We start from the raw sequence: 23,958 nt of genomic DNA on the forward strand, positions 1-23,958 counted from the left end.
TGCAAGCATATTTTTTATTACATCATTTGAAAACCATTAGCATGCTTAATGAAAACTTGTTCAGGTATAAAGGAACAGTTAAGATATAAATGATTTATGCATGTTCTGACTTAGTCTATAGATTTATTCCCAAATGACAAAATCACCATGCAGTATCTGTATTTTTATGTGTTCATCTATATTTAATGATTGTAATATATACTAAGAATGAGATGGTATTACATTATTCCTAATAGTAGAGGTAATAGTAGAGGGTTAATAAAGAGAAATACTGCTTCCTTCTTTATTTTTTAAAAAAAAGATGTGTTCTACAGGGCTCTAGACATTCTGTAGGGTCTCCTAGAGGATGGGGCTTTTGCATAAACTTTTGCTTAAAGAACAGAATAAAATAAGGGTGCATCTCTGCGAAACATTCTAATGAAATGACCCATGTACTCATTTCACCTGTTACTCTAATACTCAGATACCAATAACTTATAGCTTGGTTCATCAAGGATTCCTTAGAGCCAGGTAAAGCCAGGATATGTCACCCCAAATTATGAGGACCAGAGGAATCTGCAAACAAATCTTATTCCATTAATTTCTTCCTGTGTATTTACCTTCCTAGAGTTTGCCGCCCTTGGAAGCCTAAAACTGCTTTCCTGTGTCCTGTCACTTCTCTACCAATTTATTGTTCTTTGTCGAAGATGCTGTATAGATCGCAGTTCTAAGCTACTGCTTTGAGCCACTCTTAGTTTTAGGTTTCTCCTGGTTGATGTGCACTGCATGTGTTAGTTAATGAACTGTTTTTCTTTGGTTAATGTGTTATCTTCTTAGCGTCCCAGCTGACAACCTAAAATGGGTAAAGTGTTTCCTCCCCCCCATTAGTGCTCATTCAACTTGTATCCTCACTGCAGTAGGCAGGCAAAAAGTCAACTCTCGCCAAGGTTGCCAGTTACCCTGGGGCTGGCCACCCCAAGGATTCAGCTGCCTACTTCTGATTCTGAACTTTTAGGGTTGGCCACTCTCGTAGGCCTTGTCCTCTCTAATATATCGGACACTGGGATTCTCAAATTAGAACCCCCAAAGGTCAAAGGTCTTTCCTTCATACAGAAACACACCAAGAACCAGGCGCGTTAAGATTTTTAACTAAAAAAGAAAAGAAAAATTGGAACTAATTTTACACAGCAATAATGTGTTTTTGTGTGAAGAAATACAAAATCATTTACTTAATATCACAAACCATCACACAGCTACAGCTTTTTTCTATTAGATTTTTTTCTCGTGAAAGTTACATTTGAAATGTTGCATGTGCTATTATTACGTATTTCCTGAATTTTCTCTGCTTGAAATCTCAATGACCTTAGATAGGAATGCTACAATCATATTTAAATATGATTAGAGTTCATTGTACATTAAACTTGGGCAAGAAATATCTGATTTTGACCTAGTATTCTCACTGGGCATCAGAAACTACAGATTCTAGTTCCTTTGTTTGTGAATCACACGCATTCTTAACTTGTCAATTGTGTATAGAGTGACTGTAGTTTCTCATAAGGGAAATTATAGCAGAAGTTTTTCTAATGTGTTTGGTTTCTTTAATGTGTTTTTTGGTTTTTGTAATAAAACCTAAACCTACAAATCTTTAAAGAGGATGGAAAAAGTTGGTGTTCTAGCTAACATTTATGTGGAAAAATAGGTTCTTCCCAGTACTCTTGGAACTGCACATGAGTATACAAAATGACTCCCCCAGCTAGGCCTTATCCTGTCATTCAAGAGGATTGAAGCTCTTTTCACGAGAGAAATAAACGTGGAAGGGAGATGTGAACTTTCCCTGCACTGGCAGGATTCTGTAATCCCTCTGTAATGATGGCTTGGGGGAAGAGCTCACACACTCTTTTGGGGCTACTCCCTATATTTACATCAGCCTTTCTATCTGTAAATATTGTATCACAAAACTAGGAATAGACAGGTAATGTGTCTAAATTTATGTAATAAAGAGCTGTACTATAATAAGGTTCTTTTGTACTAACATTTTTGTTTCTTCTTCAGCATCTTGTGTTTTGTTTCCGGGCCTGTTGTTAAACTGGTCTTGTCGCCAATAAAATACGCTAATTGTAATGTACCTCAGTTAATTCAAGAGAGTGAGTTTTGTAAAGTATACCTTCTTCTCAGATGTTGTTGGGTTAATTATTGATGGATTATAGAATTCACAGGGAAAAGTGTTACTGGAATGCAAGGAATCTTGAAATAACTCTGTGATACAAATAAAATGTTCTCTATTAAAGCAGCTGATTCTAGATAATTTAAAGGCTAGCCCTAAGAAGCTTCTGGATGGCCAAAAAATAAGGCCGTAACAAATCTTTCTGATAAGGAAAAGTAACATAATTAGAAATGAAACACTTTGGTTGAACGTCTAGTTTATGGATATATAAAATCAAACGCTCAATCCCAAACACTACTTTTTGTAAAATCATTAGGTAGGAACAGGGCAGAAACTAGCGATCCTATTAACTGAAAAGGAAATTGGGGCACAGGAAGCCTTTAGGGTGTGCTGTGTCTGACGCTCCTTTTGGCTGTGATCTGATTGCTCCAACATTCCTTGAAACTTCAAGTATAAATATCAATAATAATGGAATTCCAGCGCTGGAAGATCATTTATTCCGACCTTCTCATTTTACCAAAGAAGACACTGAAGCCCTTAAAGATTGAGTTACCCACCATTATTCAGAGAGAGAGGTTCGTAAACATCTCGGCTTCTAGAACTCTTGGGAACAATATATACAAGATAAATGTGACTGTCCAGTGGGCTCTAACATTTGCACCTTGTCTTTTATATTAAATGGCATTAAAATAAAATTCCCAGGGATGACCTACAGAGACTCCTGCGGCGTCGCGGCCCGCACTTTCCTCTCTTGCCTTTCTCCCAGTTCTACCCGGGCCTGTTCTTTCTGGGTCAAGGTTGGTTTCCTCCGAACCCCGGCCCTGGCTGCCATCTGGAACTGTGCGCAGCGCGTTTGGAAGCGCCTGATAGGAGGGGAGAGATGAGGTGTCGTTCGCATCAGTCAGTTAAGGCCTTTTGCAAACAGCCCCCGGGCCCCCCCTCTGTGTCTGGGCAGCGGTCCTCTCCGCCCGAGGCTCTCCGTTTCCCACCCCATCTCAACCTCCCCGCTGGGTGCGGCTGCGGGGCCGCCTCGGCCAGGGGTGATGGTGCCCACGGGCCGGGCGGGGGGAACCTGACCTTGCTCCCCATTTGGTTCTCTGGAACAAGGAGGGCACTGCGTGCGCGACACCGAGCCACGTCCCACGCAGCGATGGGCTGGGACGGTTGCTCCTCTAAACCGATGGCGAGCGGGGACCTGGGCGTGGAAGGGAGCGGCACCGCCCGGGCCTCGCCCTTCCTCCCCCTCCTCCTTGCTCGCCGCTCGCCTCTCCCCCAGCCATGACTCAGCGCTTCTCGCAGGCTGCCGGGCTGGGGACACGGGCTCCTCGCCGGCCCCTCCCGCCGCGTCCACCCCCTCTCTCCCACCCACGCCCGCCCTCGGCCGCCGGCCCTGCCCCAGCGCCGCCGCCGCCGCCGCCGCCACAGTCAGCTCGGGCGTCCCGGCAGCATCAGCCGCCCGACCCGGCCAGACCCGACCCCGCCGACCCCGCGCGCCGCCCGCCATGCAGCCCCAAGCCCCCGGCCGCCGACACACCCCCCAGCGCGGCTACGCCGTGACCCGGAGCCCCCATCTCAACAAGGTAAGCCCGCCGGCCCCCCTCGGTCTCGGTCAAGGTCACGGGCAGGCCCCCCGGCGGCGCAGCGGACGCCGCTTAGCCCTTCCGCCCGCGCCCCCGGGATGCCGCCCCGCCGGAGCGCCCCCCGAGAGCCTGGGCGCGGGGCGAACGGAGGGGCCGCTCGTGGGGGTCGGTCCCCGGGAGCGTGATGGGAAGGGGTGTTGTGGCTCCGCGCCTGGGCATCTTGTTCGGGGAACGGAGGGGACGTAACTTGTTTAAATACCGCTTGGCTTCTCCGAAAGCGGGAGCCGAGGCAAAGAAAGTAGTGGCAGCGAAGTGCGTGACTGGAGTGTGCCTGTGAAGGTAGCAGGTGGGCTGCCAGCTCGGCCTCGATGTGCCACGCACGTACGGGGCGCACTCAGGGTGCCCATCACTGGAGGCTGCCGTGCAGCGAGGTGGCCCTACGGCCCCAGCTCGGCTAGAAACGCGTTCTGAGTGGGGTCACGTGAGCAACCGGAAAGTCAAGGCCTCTCGGTTTCTGGAGGGACGCGGTCGAGAGGCTGGGAATTCGTGGTGGGTGGCTTCTGCCTCGGGGGCCCTGGCGTGGCCCGGCGCAGAATCCCTGCCCCAGACGTGGGACTGTGGGTAAAGCCGTTCCTATGTCTTTGAACTTGGCCTGGAAAAATTATTATTTTTTTAAGACTTCTCCTCTTTTTTTATGAAAAGGGGAATACAGTGCAAGAGACCCTTTTTCAGATCCTCTTAACATTTCATTTTTCTTCACTGGTGATGTAAACACCTAAGATTTCTCTCAAATGGAAAACACCTCGGAGTGTATCAGTTTGCTGCCGAGATACTTAGCAGTCACATTTATTTTATCGCCAGGATTTGTCTCTGAATTGTTCTTTTGTTTAAGGGTGTGCTTTTTGACATTTCCTTTAGTACATGGAAAATGCCATCAATCAGCACAGAGGCCTGTTGGGTCATTTGGGGCTCTCTACCAGAGGCTTCTTTTCATCAAGAACTGGACCTCCGCGTCCCCCTCCCCCAACATGGTGCCGGTGATTTGTTAATCATTATTAATGGCTTAAAGACTTGTGACTTCTTTGATTTAACAAACTGTAGCTCCTGTGAGTTCTTTTTGATTTTTGTGATGACAGGCAACTTTTACTTATCTATGATTATTCAGTATTTCTGGTCATAAAGCATTATGAAATTTTAAATATTTCCTACCTATATTTTCCTCAGTGATTTTAATTGCTAGTTTGATTTTATACTTCCTTTTTATTATTCTGCAGGTTGGGGCCTATTTGCAGTAGGAAAAAAAGGGAAAATTGGATGTGACAAAACAATATATGACTTTCAGGTGTACCTGCCTGCTGTAATTTATGACCAAATAATGGGTTGCCCCTTAAAAAGAACCACGTGAGTGGTATAACCTGTTTGAATTTCCTCCAGTCAGGGGCCAGGGTGTCTGTTTCAAGGGGTTGATGGAATAGGCAATCCCTGAGCAAGAGTCATTATGCCTTTACTGTTTACATCAAGAATTTAATAAGAGTCCTGTACCACAGTGTTCACTGCAGCACAATTTACAATAACCAGGACATGGAAGCAACCTAAGTGTCCATCATCGGATGAATGGATAAAGAAGATGTGGCACATATATACAATGGAATATTACTCAGCCATAAAAAGAAACGAAATTGAGTTATTTGTAGTGAGGTGGATGGACCTAGAATCTGTCATATGGAGTGAAGCAAGTCAGAAAGAGAAAAACAAATACCGTAGGCTAACACACACACACACACACACACACACACACACATATGGAATCTTAAAAAAAAAAAAAGGTTCTGCAGAATCTAGGGGCAAGGACAGGAATAAAGACAGACACAGAGAATGGACTTGAGGACATGGGGAGGGGGAAGGGTAAGCTGGGACGAAGTGAGAGAGTGGCATTGACATATATACACTACCAAATGTAAAATAGCTAGTAGGAAGCAGCTGCATGGCACAGGGAGATCAGCAGGGTGCTTTGCGACCACCTACAGGGGTGGGATAAGGAGTATACTTAGGCATATAGCTGATTCACTTTGTTATACAGCAGAAACTAACACAGCACGGTAAAGCAATTATACTCCAGTAAAGATGTTAAAAAAAGAAAAGAATTTATGCTCTTGAAATCCTTTTAACTCCTGTTCGCGAGTAAGGGTTAATTTCCACTTAAGAATAATAATATCACAGAGATCTTCCACCAAAGGCATTAAGGTGTGGTATTTAATGTGTTAAGAACACGTGTTTTGACTTTGTAACTGAACTTTATTATCTGCATAGTATCAAATTGGATTTAAAATCCAGGTGGCCAGCTTTGGAGTGATTAATGGAATAAGCTTTACTCTTCTTGTTCAGCTCTAAGACAGTTCTGTGGTACCTCATGGAAGTCACAGAACATCCTCATATGTACCACTGAAACTATAGTTGTGGGATCTTCTTGATGGGCGCTGCTCTGAAGACCTCTGGGCCTTTAAGTTTTCCAGTAGCCCAGAAATTTTTCTTGATTTTTGTGGTAACCTTGGCTGCAAAGAAACTAGTAGATCTTTCCCCCATAACCCCCCAGCCTGTCACCTGGCTACACTAAGCCTTCATCAGCCACTGTCACACAGACCCTTCATCACCTTACCTTTGGGTAACTGGCACAGTTTTCCTGGTTTTATTTTCAGTATTATAGTCTGTCCTACGTGTAGGTATGAAAGAAATACCTTCATCAATTAGCATTTTATTCATGTTGCTCTTCTGTTATCCAAGTATTTTTAGTATGATATTATTTCCTATTACATTGAATGTAAAATCAATCTGTCAGTTAGGTCTACTGTCTTCTCCACATTTATCTCATTAGGTCCCCAATTTAGCCTTCCACTTAAAATATATTTGCTGAATGTCTTACTTAGTACTTGCCTTTTTGTCTGTGCGGAATTCCTACAATGAAAATGTCATTAGTTGATTTAATAGTGATCTGTTTGGGGAAGACTTTCCTAATTATTTTAGTCCTATTAACATTACTTAACACCTCTGTTTTTTATGTATTCAGTTGTAACATGTCATTTGGTATTTACTGCATTGTATTTTTTTCTTATTTGATTTAGATTGCCATAGTAATCATAATCCTTAGTACATAATTTTGCTCATTTAACATTAAATAAATGTTTATTTAATGGGGAAATGAGCCATGTTAAAACATTCTTTTTTTTGGTCTTCCAAACAGAACTCAGCTTTTAAAGCAGGTAGCTTTTAAAGTGGTAGTTTGAGCGTTATTCTAAGACATTTCTCCTCTTTAATGTAATTTCTTGTAAGTAAATTCACATTGAAGTCTAAAACTCAGTTGACTCCATATACCATTGTATTGTATAATGGCATATAGTCAGAAAAGGTGGAATTTGGTTTAAGCCTGACCATGAAATTTTAATTATTTGCTGGATAAGCTTTGGGAGGTGCTTAATCTTGGTACAGATTGAGGTAAACAGTAGATGTGATCTGAATTAAAAAATAATTTAAGGGAATTCCCTGGCGGTCCAGTGGTTAGGACTGTGCTTTCAGTGCCGAGAGCCTGGGTTCAGTTCCTCGTCCCTTGTTGGGGAACTAAGATCCCCCAAGCTGTGTGGCACAGCCAAAAATAAAAATAATAATAATAAAATAAAGAATTTTAAAAACGTTAGAGAAATAGAATCTTTCTTCATTTGTAATAATTCATGTCTGGTTCTTACTGTTTGTATACTCAAGTATACATCATTGCAGGTAGGATTTCATCATAGCATTTGGAGAAGCATTTCTACGTCACACTTTTGAGATTCAGTATCTTTCTGTTCACAGCCCAAATTACTTGTTCTTTTGTGTGTGTGTGTGTGTGTGTGTGTGGTACGCGGGCCTCTCACCGCTGTGGCCCCTCCCGCCGCGGAGCACAAGCTCCGGACGCGCGGGCCCAGCCGCTCTGCGGCATGTGGGATCTTCCTGGATCGGGGCACGAACCCGTGTCCCCTGCATCGGCAGGCGGACTCTTAACCACTGCGCCACCAGGGAAGCCCAGCTTATTAACTTTTAAATGTGAGAAATGAGCTTCTGGGCAAGTGCTTTTGTAGATGTTTGTCTTGATATGTCAAGACCTAATGAGCTGAATGTGTTGTAGGGAAAAAAAGAGAGAAACAAGGCTGATGACTATGAAGGAAAGTTACTTTAAACCCCCTCTTTTTCTTCAGTGTAAACTATACCAGAATGAATCATTCAAAAAGTTTTCACCTAGTACAGTTCTCTGGAGTGGCCTCAGCAATATGATAAACTGATATATTATTTAACGTGGAATCCCACTGATGTGAACCCATTGTAATGAAGTGTTCAGCCATACACCTCCATATTTGTCTATTGCCTTGGTAATGCAGGATAGTACAAAACCAAACAATGCGGTGCTCTAATGGGTAGAAAGATGAATTTGATTTGAGAACTGGTGGTGTGGAGTACAGAACATGTTGAAGAGAGGAATAGGTTTGAGATTTTTCATTTTGTGTTCTGATGTCCTTCAGACTTTCGGGCAAGTGTGGAAAATGCGAAATAATGGAATGAACCCTCTTAAGACTTTGTGTCTAGAAGAAATGAGTCCAAGTCACAATTCTTTTCATTAGCAGATTTTGAGTGAGATTTTCTTAACTGGCTTCAGTTATTTTTTTTATAAAATAGAATGATGATTTCATTTATTTATCTCTTTCAAATTTTAACAAATATTCAGAATCCACTATATGCTAGGTAACATTCTGGGTGCAGGGGATATAGCAATGAATAAGATTCCTGCTTTGAATATACTTACATTTCCATTTGAAATATGATTTGTTTTACCTCTTCCCTCAGATATTAAAGAGTGCATATTAGTTTTTTCTGACATATATTATAAAACAGGTTTTTTATTACTACAACTAATTATTGATATGATAATATTTTTTTTTTTTTTTTTTTTTTATGCGTTACGCGGGCCTCTCACTGTTGTGGCCTCTCCCGTTGCGGAGGACAGGCTCCGGACGCGCAGGCTCCGCGGCCATGGCTCACGGGCCCAGCCGCTCCGCGGCATGTGGGATCCTCCCAGACCGGGGCACGAACCCGTGTCCCCTGCATCGGCAGGCGGACTCTCAACCACTGCGCCACCAGGGAAGCCCTGATAATATTTTTATATAGAGAATCTGAACTCATAGCTGGAACGGTTATGAAGTACTTATTTTTTATGTACTTTTTACCCCCTTCTCTCTTGAATTTTTGATTTAACAAATCAAACATGATTGTGTGACCTATTAAATTTATGAGTGTCATAGTAAAAAATAAAACTATACTTTCTCTCTGGGAGAGACAGATGGACATTTTACTCTCAGATTCATATAAGTGAGCCTGACTGAGATCACACGTCCTTTGCAGTCTTTCATAGATTTTCACAGAATGCCAGGTGTAGGTTAAAAAATGTCTTTGTGAAGAAAAAGAACAAGGAAAGCTTTTTGCTTCTCAGTACTCTGCTCAAAGTGTGTGAAGGCTTGGAAGTGCGAAAGAAAGGTAGAGGTATGCCCTGGGGAGTTAAAATTGCTGAGGTGAGAGCAGTGAAATGCAAAGATACGGAATTTAAAAGTTCCAGTGGTGTGAAACCAGCCTTTAATCTATTTGACTTTGGAAGTAATCAGTTACTCTGACAAAACAGGTATATGGACCGTTTTCCAATGGCTTTCAAAACTGACATGACCAAATACTGTTACAGACTCCAAGTGGCCTGATTTGGTCTATTCATTACGTCATTATTTATTTTATGTTACTGAGCCAACTCAACAAACTTGTTGATAGTGTATGGACCCAGAATTGATCAGCAGACATGTTACAATTCAGTAGGACTAAGCTGGGAATGTTTCTAAGCTAAATTATTAAGAAATTTTCTTAGGCATGGGGCCTAAATATAAAGTTTGGTTGTTTGTATTCTTAAAGTGCTATTTAAAATATTTTATGGCTTATATATTAATTTTACCTGTCTGTAGCTTCGTGTATGTAATATAGTACACTATAAAACAAAGGATTAATGTTGCCTTAAATGAATTTAGAGAATTTAAAACATCAGTATTTTTCCTCAGGCCCTGAAGATATATCTAAGTTAGCCATCAACTAAACTGGTTTCAGATACTTGAGGTCTTTGGGATTAAAGACAGGGGAGAGACACTATGCCTTTAAATTTCTGTAGTTTAATCTGGTAGTTTGGGAAGTCAATATAGTAATTGATGATGTTCTCTAAAACATGGAAATGTAACTATTAGAGTTTCTATGCTAATAAACAAACCCTAGACCTAAAACACTAATTTTTTTTTTAAAATAAGTATTGGTTGAGTAAGAACATCAGCAAAAGTACTTTCATGTTCACAGGAACATGGTTCTATGAATTACATCAGGAATACATTATGAGTAGTTAAATTCTAAACTGTCTCACTAAGACCTGACGATCTGGAGACTGAAGGAGGCCTAAGTCTCCATTAAAATATTAAGGCTGGGCTTCCCTGGTGGCGCAGTGGTTGAGAGTCTGCCTGCCGATGCAGGGGACATGGGTTCGTGCCCCGGTCCGGGAGGATCCCACATGCCGCGGAGCTGCTGTGCCTGTGAGCCATGGCCGCTGAGCCTGTGCGTCCGGAGCCTGTGCTCCGCAACGAGAGAGGCCACAACAGTGAGAAGCCTGCGTACTGCAAAAAAAAAAAAAAAAAAAATTAAGGCTGAACCCCTTAAGCTTGCAATATATTAAAATACATTTAAAACATCTATTCAGAGTCCTCTAAGATATTTAAAAATTTTTTTGATTGTGAGACATTGTATATATACATACATAATATATGTGTAAACACATTGTTATGGGCTGAATTGTGTCCTCCCCAAAATCATATGTTGAAGTTCTAACCCCAGTCTCTCTGTATTTAACCATATTTGGAGATAAGGCCTTTCAAGAGGTAATTAAATTAAAATCAGGTCTTTAGGGTGGGCCCTAATCCAATATGACTGATGTCCTTATAAGAAGAGGAGATCAGGACACAAACACAGGAAAGTCAGTGTGAAGACAGTGGGAGAAGATAGGCATCTACAAGTCAATGAGAGAAACCTTGGAGTGTAAGCAGCCCTGCCCACAGACATCTTGACTGTGAGAAAATGAATTTTGTTGTTTTAGCCACCCAGTGTGGTACTTTGTTATGGCACCTTTAGCAAACTAACACATTTATGTAATTGAAACAATTTTATAATATAATACTTGCTGTGTATAGCACACTCTAGTACTATCCCATTTCAATTTTTTAAAAATGTTGGTTGTGATTCATTAATGAATCACAATCCATTTAATCCATTTTAAAATTCGAGTTAAAAAAAAATCTGCTCTGTTGCTTAAGTAGTGCATTTATGTGCCTGGGAGGATTATTGCAGAGTGACTTACTGTTCTGTGTCTTAGTGTTGTATATGAAGTTTGAGTTTGTCTTGGCAGTACTGGCCCATCCTCCTTTTGTTTTTCCATCTACCTGTCCAAACTGAGGTATGTCTTAAACCAATAGTCTTGAAACTATGAGAATGTTATTGTTGTAACTAATATTGGCAGGTCTGGTTAGTAAGCCAAACAGCGTCCTTACTTATGTACCCAGAGCCAATAAGAAATTGAAACTTGGTTAGTGAGCATTTTTATGGGCCTTTAAACTTTTTACTTAGTCAAAATCTTGCTTATATTTAATTTTTACATATGTTAACTATATCATAATAATATGACAGAATTGAGAGCAATCAAATTAGTCATGAATAAATATGAGTGAAGATTAACTCTAATAAAATTATTTTCAGATTGTTTCACAAAGTACAGGCAAGCTATGCTGAATATGAGAAATACATTGAGAACAAAATGTTACAGAAAGGCTAAAAATAAAGATATGAGAAAGTACGAACAGCAAGAAATCAGGGTTATCCTGACATCAGACAATGTAGACATCATGTCAAAAAGCATTAAACGATCAGGACTTCCTTGGTTGCGCAGCGATTAAGAATCCGCCTGCCAGTGCAGGGGTACCGGCTTCGAGCCCTGGTCTGGGAAGATCCCACATGCCACGGAGCAACTAAGCCCGTGCACCACAACTACTGAGCCTGCATTCAAGAGCCCGCGAGCCACAACTACTGAGTCTGTGTGCCACAACTACGGAAGCCCGTGTGCCTAGAGCCTGTGCTCCACGAGAGAAGCCACCACAATGTGAAGCCCGCGCACCACAAGGAAGAGTAGCCCCTGCTCACCTCAGTTAGAGAAAGTCCGCATACAGCAATGAAGACCCAACGCAGCCAGGAATACATAAGTAAATAAATAAATTTATTTTAAAAAAAGAAAAAGCATTAAATGAGACAAAATACATAATGCTGAAAGGTACAATTCTGAATGAAGTTATACATGTAATGAATGTCTGTGCACCAGATAACACAGCAGGTACCTTCATAAAAAAGACAGTATAGGAAATGCAAAGAGAAATAAAAAAGATACTAACGCTAGAAGACTTCAACTAATCTCTCTCAGTGCAGGACACATCATAGGGGGGAAAAACTGTTTCCGTACAGTAATTTCTTTCTCACATTTCTTGGGAAATTTATGTTTTTCCAAATCATGAGAATATTCAGTTGAGAAATTGGGAAAATAAGAAAGTTTAGTAAATAACAGAGATATTACTGAATAGAAAGACCTAATGACAAAAGGAAGAGCTGGAAATTGTACTTGTAGAGTCAGAGGTTAAGGTTGACATTTCATGGATCTTCACAGCAGTAATGGTCTATCTAATTAGTCAGTTTTGCTTGTAGCCATTGCCAGTTTCTGACCATATCTGTCTTGTAGTTTCTGTGTTTAGACCATTCACACTTCATGTAATTATTCATGTTTGGATTTCTGTCCAGAATTTTATTATTAGGTGTCTGTTCTCTCTGTTTTTTATTCTTCTGTTTCTCCTTTCCTGTCTTCTTGTGTATTATTTGAATATTTTTATCATTCCCTTGTAATTTCTCTATTGAGTTTTTTAAGTAAATTTATTTATGTATATATTTTAGGCTGTGTTGAGTCTTCGTTGCTGCGTGTGGGCTTTCTCTAGTTGCGGTGAGCAGGGGATTCTCTTGTGGAGCATGGGCTCTAGGCGTGTGGGCTTCAGTAGTTGTGGCACGTGGGCTCAGTAGTTGTGGCTCACGGGCTCTAGAGCACAGGCTCAGTAGTTGTGGCATACGGGCTTAGTTGCTCTGCAGCATGTGGGATCTTCCTGGACCAGGTCTCCAACCCGTGTCCCCTGCATTGGCAGGCAGATTCTTAACCACTGTGCCACCAGCGAAGTCCTCTATTGAGTTTTTGACAATATCTCTTTGTATAGTCTTTTTTATTAGTTGCTATGGAAATTATGATATACATAACTTTTCACAATCTACTTAAAATGAACATTTTGCCACTTAATTGGAGTGTAGAAATCCTACCATCATATCGGTCTCACTATGTTCCTCTGTTTATGTTGTAGGTGTTATGTGTTTTACATCCACTTACATCTTCATATGTGTATTACATAGTATTTTAAAAATTGAGATATAATTGACAATTGATACAGTTTCAGGTGTAAAACACAATGATTCAGTATTTGTATATATTGTGAAATGATCACAATAGGTCTAGTTAACATCCATCATTGTACGTAGTTGCAAAAATTTTTTTCTTGTGATGAGAACTTTTAAGATCTACTCTCTTAGCATCCCAATATGCAATACAGTGTTATTAACCACAGTCACCATGCTGTACATTACATCCCCAGGACTTACTTATTTTATAGCTGGAAGTTTGTACCTTTTGACCCCCTTCACTCATTTTGCCCATTCCTTATTCCCTACCTCTGGCAACCACCAATCTGTTCTCTGGATCTGTGAGCTCGTCTCTCTTTATTTTGTTGTGTTTTGTTTTTTGATTTCACATATAAGTGAGATCATACAGTATTTGTCTTCTCTGTCTGCCTTACTTCACTTTAGCATAATGCCCTCAAGGTCCATCCAGCTTACTGCAAATGGCAAGATTTCTTTCTTTTTATGGCTGAATAATATTCCATTGTAAATATTTACACCACGCTTTCTTTATCCATTCATCCATTGATGGACACTTAGGTTGTTTCTCTATCTTGGCTATCGTAAATAATGCCGCAGTGAACATGCGGTGCATATATCCTTTTGAGTTAGTGTTTTGTGTTCTTGAGATAAATACCAAGAAGTGGAGTTTCTGCATATGGTAGCTGTATTTTTAAATTGGAGAAGAACCTCCATACTGTTTTCCATAGTGGCTGCACCAATTTCACTTGTACTAACAGTGCACAAGGATTCACTTTTTTCCACATCCCTGCCGACACTTGTTATTTCTTGTCTTTTTGATAATAGCCATTCTAACAGGTGTGAGGTGATATCTCATTGTGGTTTTGATTTGCATTTTCCTGATGATTAGCGATGTTGAGCACTCTCCTGTGTGCCTGTTGTCCATCTGTATGTCTTCTTTGGAAAAATGTCCATTCAGATCTTCTGCCTGTTATTTTTTCTTTTTTAATCAGATTCTTTGTTTTTTTGCTTTGATTTGTATGAAAAAATTTTTTGATGTGATAATGTAATGTTTATAACTTTTGATTTTAATTGTGATACATGTTTTAAAGAGTTTAAGAGGGAAAGGACAATCTATTATAGTTACTGAGATATTTAATGTTCCTGTTACTCTTCTTTTATTCCTGATATTTCAAGTTTTCCTTAGGTATCATTTCCCTTCCACTTAAAGGATTTCCTTTAGCATTTCTTTTAGAGCATTTTGCTGGAGACCAGTTGTCCTCTTTTTCCTTCCTCTGAGAATGGCTTTATTTCATTTTCATTTCTGAAGGATATTTTCTATTTTCTTTTGAATTTTTTTTATACAGCAGGTTCTTATTAGTCATCCATTTTATACACATCAGTGTATACATGTCCATCCCAGTCTCCCAATTCATCACACCACCACTACCACCACCTCACCACTTTACCCCCTTGATGTGCATACGTTTGTTCTCTACATCTGTGCCTCAATTTCTGCCCTGCAAACTGGTTCATCTGTACCATTTTTCTAGATTCCACATATATGTGTTCATATACAATATTTGTTTTTCTCTTTCTGACTTACTTCACTCTGTATGACAGTCTCTAGATCCATCCAGGTCTCTACAAATGACCCAATTTCATTCCTTTTTATGGCTGAGTAATATTCCATTGTATATATGTACCATATCTTCTTTATCCATTCGTATGTCGATGGGAATTTAGGTTGCTTCCATGACCTGGCTATTGTAAGTAGTGCTGCAGTGAACATTGGGGTGCATGTGTCCTTTTGAATTATGGTTTTCTCTGGGTATATGCCTGGTGGTGGGATTGCTGGATCATACGGTAATTCAATTTTTGTTTTTTTAAGGAACCTCCATACTGTTCTCCACAGTGGTTGTAACAATTTACATTCCCACCAACAGTGCAAGAGGGTTCCCTTTTCTCCACACCCTTGCCAGCATTTATTGTTTGTAGATTTTCTGATGATGCCCATTCTGACTGGTGTGAGGTGATAACCTCATTATAGTTTTGATTTGCATTTCTGTAATAGTTAGTGATGTTGAGCAGCTTTTCATGTGCTTCTTGGCCATCTGTACGTCTTCTTTGGAAAAATGTCTATTTAGGTCTTGTGCCCATTTTTGGATTGGGTTGTTTGTTTTTTTATTATTGAGCTGCCTGAGCTGCTTATATATTTTGAGATTAATCGTTTGTCCATTGATTCATTTGCAAATATTTTCTCCCATTCTGAGGGTTGTCTTTTTGTCTTGTTTGTAGTTTCCTTTGCTGTGAAAAAAACTTTTGTTTCATTAGGTCCCATTTGTTTATTTTTGTTTTTATTTCCATTACTCTAGGAGGTGGATCAAAAAAGGTATTGCTGTGATTTATGTCAGAGTGTTCTTCCTATGTTTTCCTCTAAGAGATTTATAGTGTCTGGTCTTACATTTAGGTCTCGAATCCATTTTGAGTTTATTTTTGTGTGTGGTGTTAGGGAGTATTCTAATTTCATTCTTTTACATGTAGCTGTCCAGTTTTCCCAGCACCACTTATTGAAGAGACTGTGTTTTCTCCATTGTATGTCCTTCCCTCCTTTGTCATAGATTAGTTGACCATAGGTGCATGGGTTTATCTCTGGGCTTTCTATCCTGTTCCATTGATCTATATTTCTGTTTTTGTGCCAGTACCATATTGTCTTGATTACTATAGCCTTGTAGTGTAGTCTGAAGTCAGGGAGTCTCATTCCTCCAGCTCTGTTTTTTCTCCTCAAGACTGCATTGGCTATTCGGGGTCTTTTGTGCCTCCATACAAATTTTAAGATTTTTTGTTCTAGTTCTGTAAAAAATGCCATTGGTAATTTGATAGGGATTGCATTGAATCTGTAGATTGCTTTGGGTAGTAGAGTCACTTTCACAATATTGATTCTTCCAATCCAAGAACATGGTATATCTCTCCATCTGTTGGCATCATCTTTAATTTCTTTCATCAGTGTCTTATAGTTTTCTGCATACAGGTCTTTTGTCTCCCTAGGTAGGTTTATTCCTAGGTATTTTATTCTTTTTGTTGCAGTGGTAAATGGAAGTGTTTCCTTAATTTCTCTTTCAGATTTTTCATCATTAGTGGATAGGAATGCAAGAGATTTCTGTGCATTAATTTTGTATCCTGCAACTTTACCAAATTCATTGATTAGCTCTAGTCATTTTCTGGTGGCATCTTTAGGATTCTCGATGTATAGTATCATGTCATCTTCAAACAGTGACAGTTTTACTTCTTCTTTTCCAATTTGTATTCCTTTTATTTCTTTTTCTTCTCTGATTGCCGTGGCTAGGACTTCCAAAACTATGTTGAATAATAGTGGTGAGAGTGGACATCCTTGTCTTGTTCCTGATCTTAGAGAAAATGCTTTCTGTTTTTCACCATTGAGAATGAGGTTTGCTGTGGGTTTGTCCTATATGGCCTTTATTATGTTGAGGTAGTTTCCCTCAATGCCCACTTTCTGGAGAGTTTTTAGCATAAATGGGTGTTGAATTTTTCCAAAAGCTTTTTCTGCATCTGCTGAGATGATCATATGGTCTTTCTTCTTCAATTTGTTAATATGGTGTATCACAGTGATTGAATTGCATATATTGAAGAATCCTTGCATCCCTGGGATAAATCCCACCTGATCATGGTGTATGATCCTTTTAAAGTGTTGTTGGATTCTGTTTGCTAGTATTTTGTTGAGGATTTTTGCATCTATATTCATGAGTGATATTGTTCTATAATTTTCTTTTTTTGTAGTATCTTTGTCTGGTTTTGGTATCAGGGTGATAGATGGTGGCCTCATAGAATGAGTTTAGGAGTGTTCCTTCCTCTGCAATTTTTGGGAAGAGTTTGAGAAGCATGGGTATTAGCTCTTCTCTAAATGTTTGATAGAATTCACCTGTGAAGCCATCTGTTCCTGGACTTCTGTTTGTTGGAAGATTTTTTTTTTCTTTTTTTTTTTGCGGTACGCGGGCCTCTCACTGTTGTGGCCTCTCCCATTGCGGAGCACAGACTCCGGATGCACAGGCTCAACAGCCATGGTTCACGGGCCTAGCCACTCCGCGGCATGTGGGATCTTCCCGGACCAGGGCACGAACCCGTGTCCCCTGCATTGGCAGGCGAACTCTCAACCACTGCACCATCAGGGAAGCCCTGTTGGAAGATTTTTAATCACAGTTTCAATTTCATTATTTTTGATTGGTCTGTTCATATTTTCTTTGTCTTCCTGGGTCAGTCTTGGAAGGTTATCCCTTTCTAAGAATTTGTCCATTTCTTCCAGGTTGTCCATTTTGTTGGCATAGAGTTGCTTGTAGGAGTCTCTTAGGATGCTTTGTATTTCTGCGGTGTCTGTTTTAACTACTCCTTTTTCATTTCTAATTTTATTGATTTTAGTCCTCTCCCTCTTTTTCTTGATGAGTCTGGCTAATGTTTCATCAATTTTGTTTATCTTCTCAGACTACCATCTTTTAGTTTTATTGATCTTTGCTACTGTTTTCTTTGTTTCTATTTCATTTATTTCTCCTCTGATCTTTATGATTTCTTTCCCTCTACTAACTTTGGGTTTTGTTTGTTCTTGTTTCTCAAGTTCCTTAGGTGTAAGGTTAGATTGTTAATTTAATATGTTTCTTGTCCCTTGAGGTAGGATTGTATTGCTATAGACTTCCCTCTTAGAACTGCTTTTGCTGCATCCCATAGGTTTTGGAGCATTGTGTTTTCCTTGTCATTTGTCTCTAGGTATTTTTTTTTTCCTTTTGATTTCCTCAGTGATCTCTTGGTTATTTAGTAACATATTGTTTAGCCTCCATGTGTTTGTGTTTTTTACGTTGTTTTCCCTGTAATTGATTTCTAATCTCATAGCGTTGTGGTCAGAAAAGATGCTTGATATGATTTCAGTGTTCTTAAATTTACTGAGGCTTGATTTGTGACCGAAGATGTGGTCTATCCTGGAGAACGTTCCCTGTGTACTTGAGAAGAAAGTGTAATCTGCTGTTTTTGGAAGGGGTGTCCTATAAATATCAATTAAATTTATCGGGTCTACTGTGTCATTTAAAGCTTGTGTTTCCTTATTAATTTTCTGTTTGGATGATCTGTCCATTGGTGTAAGTGAGGTGGTTATAAAGTCCCCCACTATTCTTGTGTTACTGTCGATTTCCTCTTTTATAGCTGTTAGCAGTTTCCTTATGTATTGAGGTGCTACTATGTTGGGTGTATATATATTTATAATTGCTATATCTTCTTCTTGGCTTGATCCCTGATCATTATGTAGTGTCCTTCCTTCTCTCTTGTAACATTCTTTATTTTAAAGTCTATTTTATCTGATATGAGTATTGCTACTCCAGCTTTCTTCTGATTTCCATTTGCATGGAATATCTTTTTCCATCCCCTCACTTCCAGTCTGCATGTGTACCTAGGTCTGAAGTGGGTCTCTTGTAGATAGCATATATATGGGTCTTGTTTTTGTTTCCATTCAGTGAGCCTGTGTCTTTTGGTTGGAGTATTTAATCCATTCACATTTAAGTAAATTATCGATATGTATATTCCCATGACCATTTTCTTAATTGTTTTGTGTTTGTTTTTGCAGGTCCTTTTCTTCTCTTGTGTTTCCCACTTAGGGAAGTTCCTTTAGCATTTGTTGTATAGCTGGTTTGCTGGTGCTGAATTCTATTAGCTTTTGCTTGTCTGTAGAGCTTTTGATTTCTCCATCGAATCTGAATGAGATCTTTGCCCTGTAGAATAATCTTGCTTGTCGGTTCTTCCCTTTCATCCCGTTAAATATGTCATGCCACTCCCTTCTGGCTTGTAGAGTTTCTGCTGAGAAATCAGCTGTTAACCCTATGGGAGGTTATGTATGTTATTTATATGTTATTTGTCGTTTTTCCCTTGCTGCTTTCAGTAATTTTTCTTTGTCTTTAATTTTTGCCCGTTTGATTACTATGTGTCTCAGCATGTTTCTCCTTGGGTTTATCCTGTGTGGGACTCTCTGCACTTCCTGGCCTTGGGTGGCTGTTTCCTTTCCCATGTTAGGAAAGTTTTCCACTATAATCTCTTCAAATATTTTCTCTGGTCTTTTCTCTTTCTCTTTTCCTTCTGGGACCCCTATAATGTGAATTTTGTTGCATTTAAGTTGTCCGAGAGGTCTCTTAGGCTGTCTTCATTTCTTTTCTTTCTTTTTTCTTTATTCTGTTCCACAGCTGTGAATTCCACCATTCTGTCTTCCAGGTCACTTATCTGTTCTTCTGCCTCAGTTATTCTGCTATTGATTCCTTCTAGTGTGTTTTTCATTTCAGTTATTGTATTATTCATCTCTGTTTGTTCTCTAATAGGTCTTTGTTAAATATTTCTTGCATCTTCTTGATCTTTGCCTCCATTCTTTTTCCAAGGTCCTGGATCATCTTCACTATCATTATTCTGAATTCTTTTTCTGGAAGGTTGCTTATCTCCATTTCATTTAGTTGTTTTTCTAGGGTTTTATCTTATTCCTTCATCTGGTACATAGCCCTCTGCCTTTTCATGTTGTCTCTTTCTGTGAATGTGGTTTTTGTTCCACAGGTTGCAGGATTGTAGTTCTTCTTGCTTCTGCTGTCTGCCCTCTGGTGGGTGAAGGTATGTAAGAGGCTTGTGCAGTTTTCCTGATGAGAGGGACTGGTGGTGGGTAGAGGTGGTTGTTGCTCTGGTGGGCAGAGCTCAGTAAAACTTTAATCTTCTTTAATCTGCTGATGGGTGTGGCTGGGTTCCCTCCCTACTGGTTGTTTGGCACGGGGAGACCCAACACTGGAGCCTACTTGGGCTCTTTGGTGGGGCTAATGGCTGACTCTGGGAAGGCTCAGGCCAAGCAGTACTTCCTAGAACTTCTGCTGCCAGTGTCTTTGTCGTCATGGTGAGACACAGCCACCCCCTGCCTCTGCAGGAGACCCTCCAACACTAGCAGGCAGGTCTGGTTCAGTCTCCTATGGGGTCACTGCTCCTTCCCCTGGGTCCCAGTGCACACACTACTTTGTGTGTGCCCTCCAAGAGTGGAGTCTCTTTTTCCCCCAGTCCTTTCGAAGTCCTGCAATCAAATCCCATTAGCCTTCAAAGTCTGATTCTCTGGGAATTCCTCCTTCCGTTGCCGGACACCCAGGTTGGGAAGCCTGACGTGGGGCTCAGAACCTTCACTCCAGTGGGTGGACTTCTGTGGTATAACTGTTTTCCAGTCTGTGAGTCACCCACCCAGCAGTTATGGATTTGATTTTATTGTGATTGCACCCCTCCTACCATCTCATTGCGGCTTCTCCTTTGTCTTCGGATGAGGGTATCTTTTTTGGTGAGTTCCAGTGTCTTCCTCTTGATGAATGTTCAGCAGTTAATTGTGATTCCAGTGCTCCCGCAAGAGGGAGTGAGAGCACGTCCTTCTCCTCCACCATCTTGAACCAATTCTAGGTTGACGGTTGTTTTCCTTCAATGCTTTAATAATGCCATTTCTCTTTCTCTTGGCCTCCCTTATTTCTGATGAGAAATCTGCAGTCATTTGAAATGTCATGTGTATGTGATGTCATTTTTCTTTGGCTCATTTAAAGTTGTTTATTTTTTAGTTTTCAGCAACTTGAATATAATTTTTCTGGGTTTGGATTTCTTTATCTACTTGGGGTTTGCTGAGCTTCTTGAGTTTTTCAGTTTATGTCTTGTGCTAACATTGGTACGTTTTTAGCCATTATTTCTCCAAATGTTTTTTCTTTTTCCTCTGCTTTTGGATTCTGTTGAAATAAGTAGTAGGCCTTTTGGTATTGTCCCACAGGTCCCTGAGCCTCTGACTTTTTTTTCAGTCTTTTTTTTCTTTTCAGATGGTTAAATTCTAATTATCTATCTTTAAGTTAATTGAGTCTCTGCTCTTATACCTCGTTTCTGTTCTTGAGCCCATCCAGTGAATATTTTATGTCAGTTATTGTATTTTTCAGTTCTAAAATTTCCATTTGGTTTTTTATAGCTTTTCTTTCTTGGCCAAAACTTTTTATCTTTCCATTTGTTTCAAAATGTTTGGCCCTTATGGTTTGTGGCATAGTTGCAGTAACATTGTAAGTCTTCATGTGATAATTCCATTGTATGTGTCATCTCAGGACTGGCGTTTGTTGATTTTTTTCCCTTTGAGAATTAACACTTTCCTGTTCCTTTATATGCTCAGTAATATTTGCATGTATTCTGGATATTTTGCATATTAGGAGACTCTAGGTTTTGGTTAAATCCTCAAGGGAATGCTGTTCTTTTTAGTTTTTTGCAGCCACTCAACCTTTCAGTTTGTAATTTCTGTAGTATTTCAAACTTTCAGTTTGAAAGTTGGACTCACGTTCTATGGGTTGTGGTTCCAGTATCAATTATGTTTTCAAAGCCTACTTTGTAGTTCTGCTTGGATCTGTTCATCATGTGTACTGCTTAGTGGCCAGTGTAGGATCTATGCAGTGGTTTACTCTATAGTTTAGTTCTGAGGTCCTTTGTTATGCTGTTTAAGATCAGATCTATACATGCGTATCTTAGAGGTGACCTCAGGAGTTTATGTACAACTTTATGAGATTACTTTCTTGAGTTTCCTTTTCTCTGTGATCTTTCTGATACTTTTTGTCTTCTTGAGGTCCCCCCTTTCCAGCCCAGTAGCCAGAAAACTGGGCCTTTAGTTTCCCCGCTCTGCTATGTGTTTCTTCCAGGTGCGTTTGTGTCTGGAGCCAAGTTTTACTGGAAGACAGAGAAAAATGCAACAGACATTTGACCCATGATCTTTGGGCCATTGCTCCTTTGTTTAAAAGGAATGATTTTCCTCCCTCAGAATTTTAGACATCTGCAGTGGCTCCTGCCACCCACTATGGGATTGCCTGGGGTTTGGGACTGGAGAGAATGGAAAATAATAGTGAATCTCCCTCCTCTGTGACCTTTAAAAAGAGTACCCTTTTCTGATTCTTGGACCAGAAGGAGAAATCTTCTGTTGGCACTCTTTTTGCCTGCACTCAGTTGCATTCGCAGCCTTTGTGCTGCTTTTTGAGTCAAGGTCAGTTGATTACAGAGGGATATGAAAAAAAAAAAAGCCAGGTCATACTGGAGGGCAAACTCCAAGAAATGTCACTGATGCTTTGGTGGTACCTTGGATTCTGGTCTTCTTCCCCAGTTCTTCTCCTGCCATTTACCCTTCAGAGTTTTCACGTGGCTGCTCAGTGCATTGTATGCAAGGTCTATAGTTGGATTTAGTGGGAGAGACAAGGAAAAGTATGCTTATACCATCTTGCACAGGACCAGAACCCTTAGATTGTTATTTTAAAGGTGGGAATGTGTGAAACTAAGTCTAACTTGATTTTAAGTTTCAGGGGAAAAAAAAATGGGGGAATCAGCTCTCAAATGTTTATTCACATTTTTTTTGCCCAGTTTACTGGGGACATATTTTCTACAGCCAAATAAATATTAGTAATAAAGGTTATTCTGTGGAAAATGGTTCATTTCTATGTAGAGTTCTGTGGAAATATTTCTGTATTCTAAGGATTTAGAAAGATGATTTTTTTTTTTTATATCTATGTAGTACTTCACTTCTGTTCCTCTTCATGTTATGATGAAAAAAATACTACAGAAATTACAAGATTCAAAGTTCCTTGGTGGAGGTGGGTTGCAGGGTGGTTATGCTGGTTTGTATTAAAGCTTCATCTTTCAACATAGCTGCTCATAGGCCCTGGAATATAGTTAAGTATTCTGCAAAAAAAAAAGTTTATTGAAGGGATACATGAGGGATCATTCTTGAAGTCATTCTTATAGCTCTGTTCTACCTTTCAGATGTGGCCATAACCTCTCCACAGGTCACATGCCATTTGAGGGATGTTGATGCTGTTGGGTGTGTGTTGGAGAATCTCTTCCCTTTAGTGAGTATAAGGATGACCAGTGTATCATTTAGAATTAGACTTTGCGGGCTTCCCTGGTGGCACAGTGGTTGAGAGTCCGCCTGCCGATGCAGGGGACATGGGTTCGTGCCCTGGTCTGGGAGGATCCCACATGCCGCGGAGCAGCTGGGCCCGTGAGCCATGGCCACTGAGCCTGCGTGTCTGGCGCCTGTGCTCCGCAGCGGGAGAGGCCACAACGGTGAGAGGCCTGCGTACCGCAAAAAAAAAAAAAAGAAAACAAAAAAACAAAAAAAAAGAAATAGAATTAGACTTCGCTACATATAACAAACAAAAAACAACAAAACAGCAGTGACTCACTTAAGACCTAGCTTATTTCTCTTTCACCCATGAAGGAACTTAGAGGTAGACAGTCCGGGACTGTTTGGTGGGTCCACAGAGTCATCAGGGACATTGCTGCTCTGTCGTCTTCAAGAGCACTTCTTGGTCCTAACCAGCTATAGGTTTATAGACATCATCTACTCTTTCCAAGCTGGCCGCTGGAAGAAATGAGAGGAACACAAGAAGGCCTCCTTTCCAGTGGAGTCAGCTTTCTTTAAGGAGCCTTTCCCGCAATGCATGCAACACTTCTGCTTCCATATCATTGCTCAGGACTTCGTCACATGACCGCATCTCACTCCAGGGGAGTCTGGAATGGTAGTCTTTCACCTGATACATGACCGCCCTACATAATATTAGGATTTTCTTGCTGGGGAGGAAA

At 40.4% G+C, this 23,958-nt stretch overlaps 1 protein-coding gene across 1 annotated transcript in view; it reads left to right on the forward strand.

The window, feature by feature from the left end:
• The first annotated feature begins 3,505 nt into the window (after positions 1-3,505).
• The window catches only part of ME1 (malic enzyme 1), a 191,418-nt gene continuing 170,965 nt past the window's right edge, over positions 3,506-23,958 (forward strand). Inside the window, exon 1 of the mRNA XM_032651130.1 lies at positions 3,506-3,723. Coding sequence (XP_032507021.1) covers positions 3,646-3,723 — 78 coding nt within the window. The 5' untranslated portion in view covers positions 3,506-3,645. The remainder of the gene's footprint in view (positions 3,724-23,958) is intronic.

The sequence above is a fragment of the Phocoena sinus genome, chromosome 12 (assembly GCF_008692025.1).
Source record: "Phocoena sinus isolate mPhoSin1 chromosome 12, mPhoSin1.pri, whole genome shotgun sequence".
NCBI classification, from domain to species: domain Eukaryota; kingdom Metazoa; phylum Chordata; class Mammalia; order Artiodactyla; family Phocoenidae; genus Phocoena; species Phocoena sinus.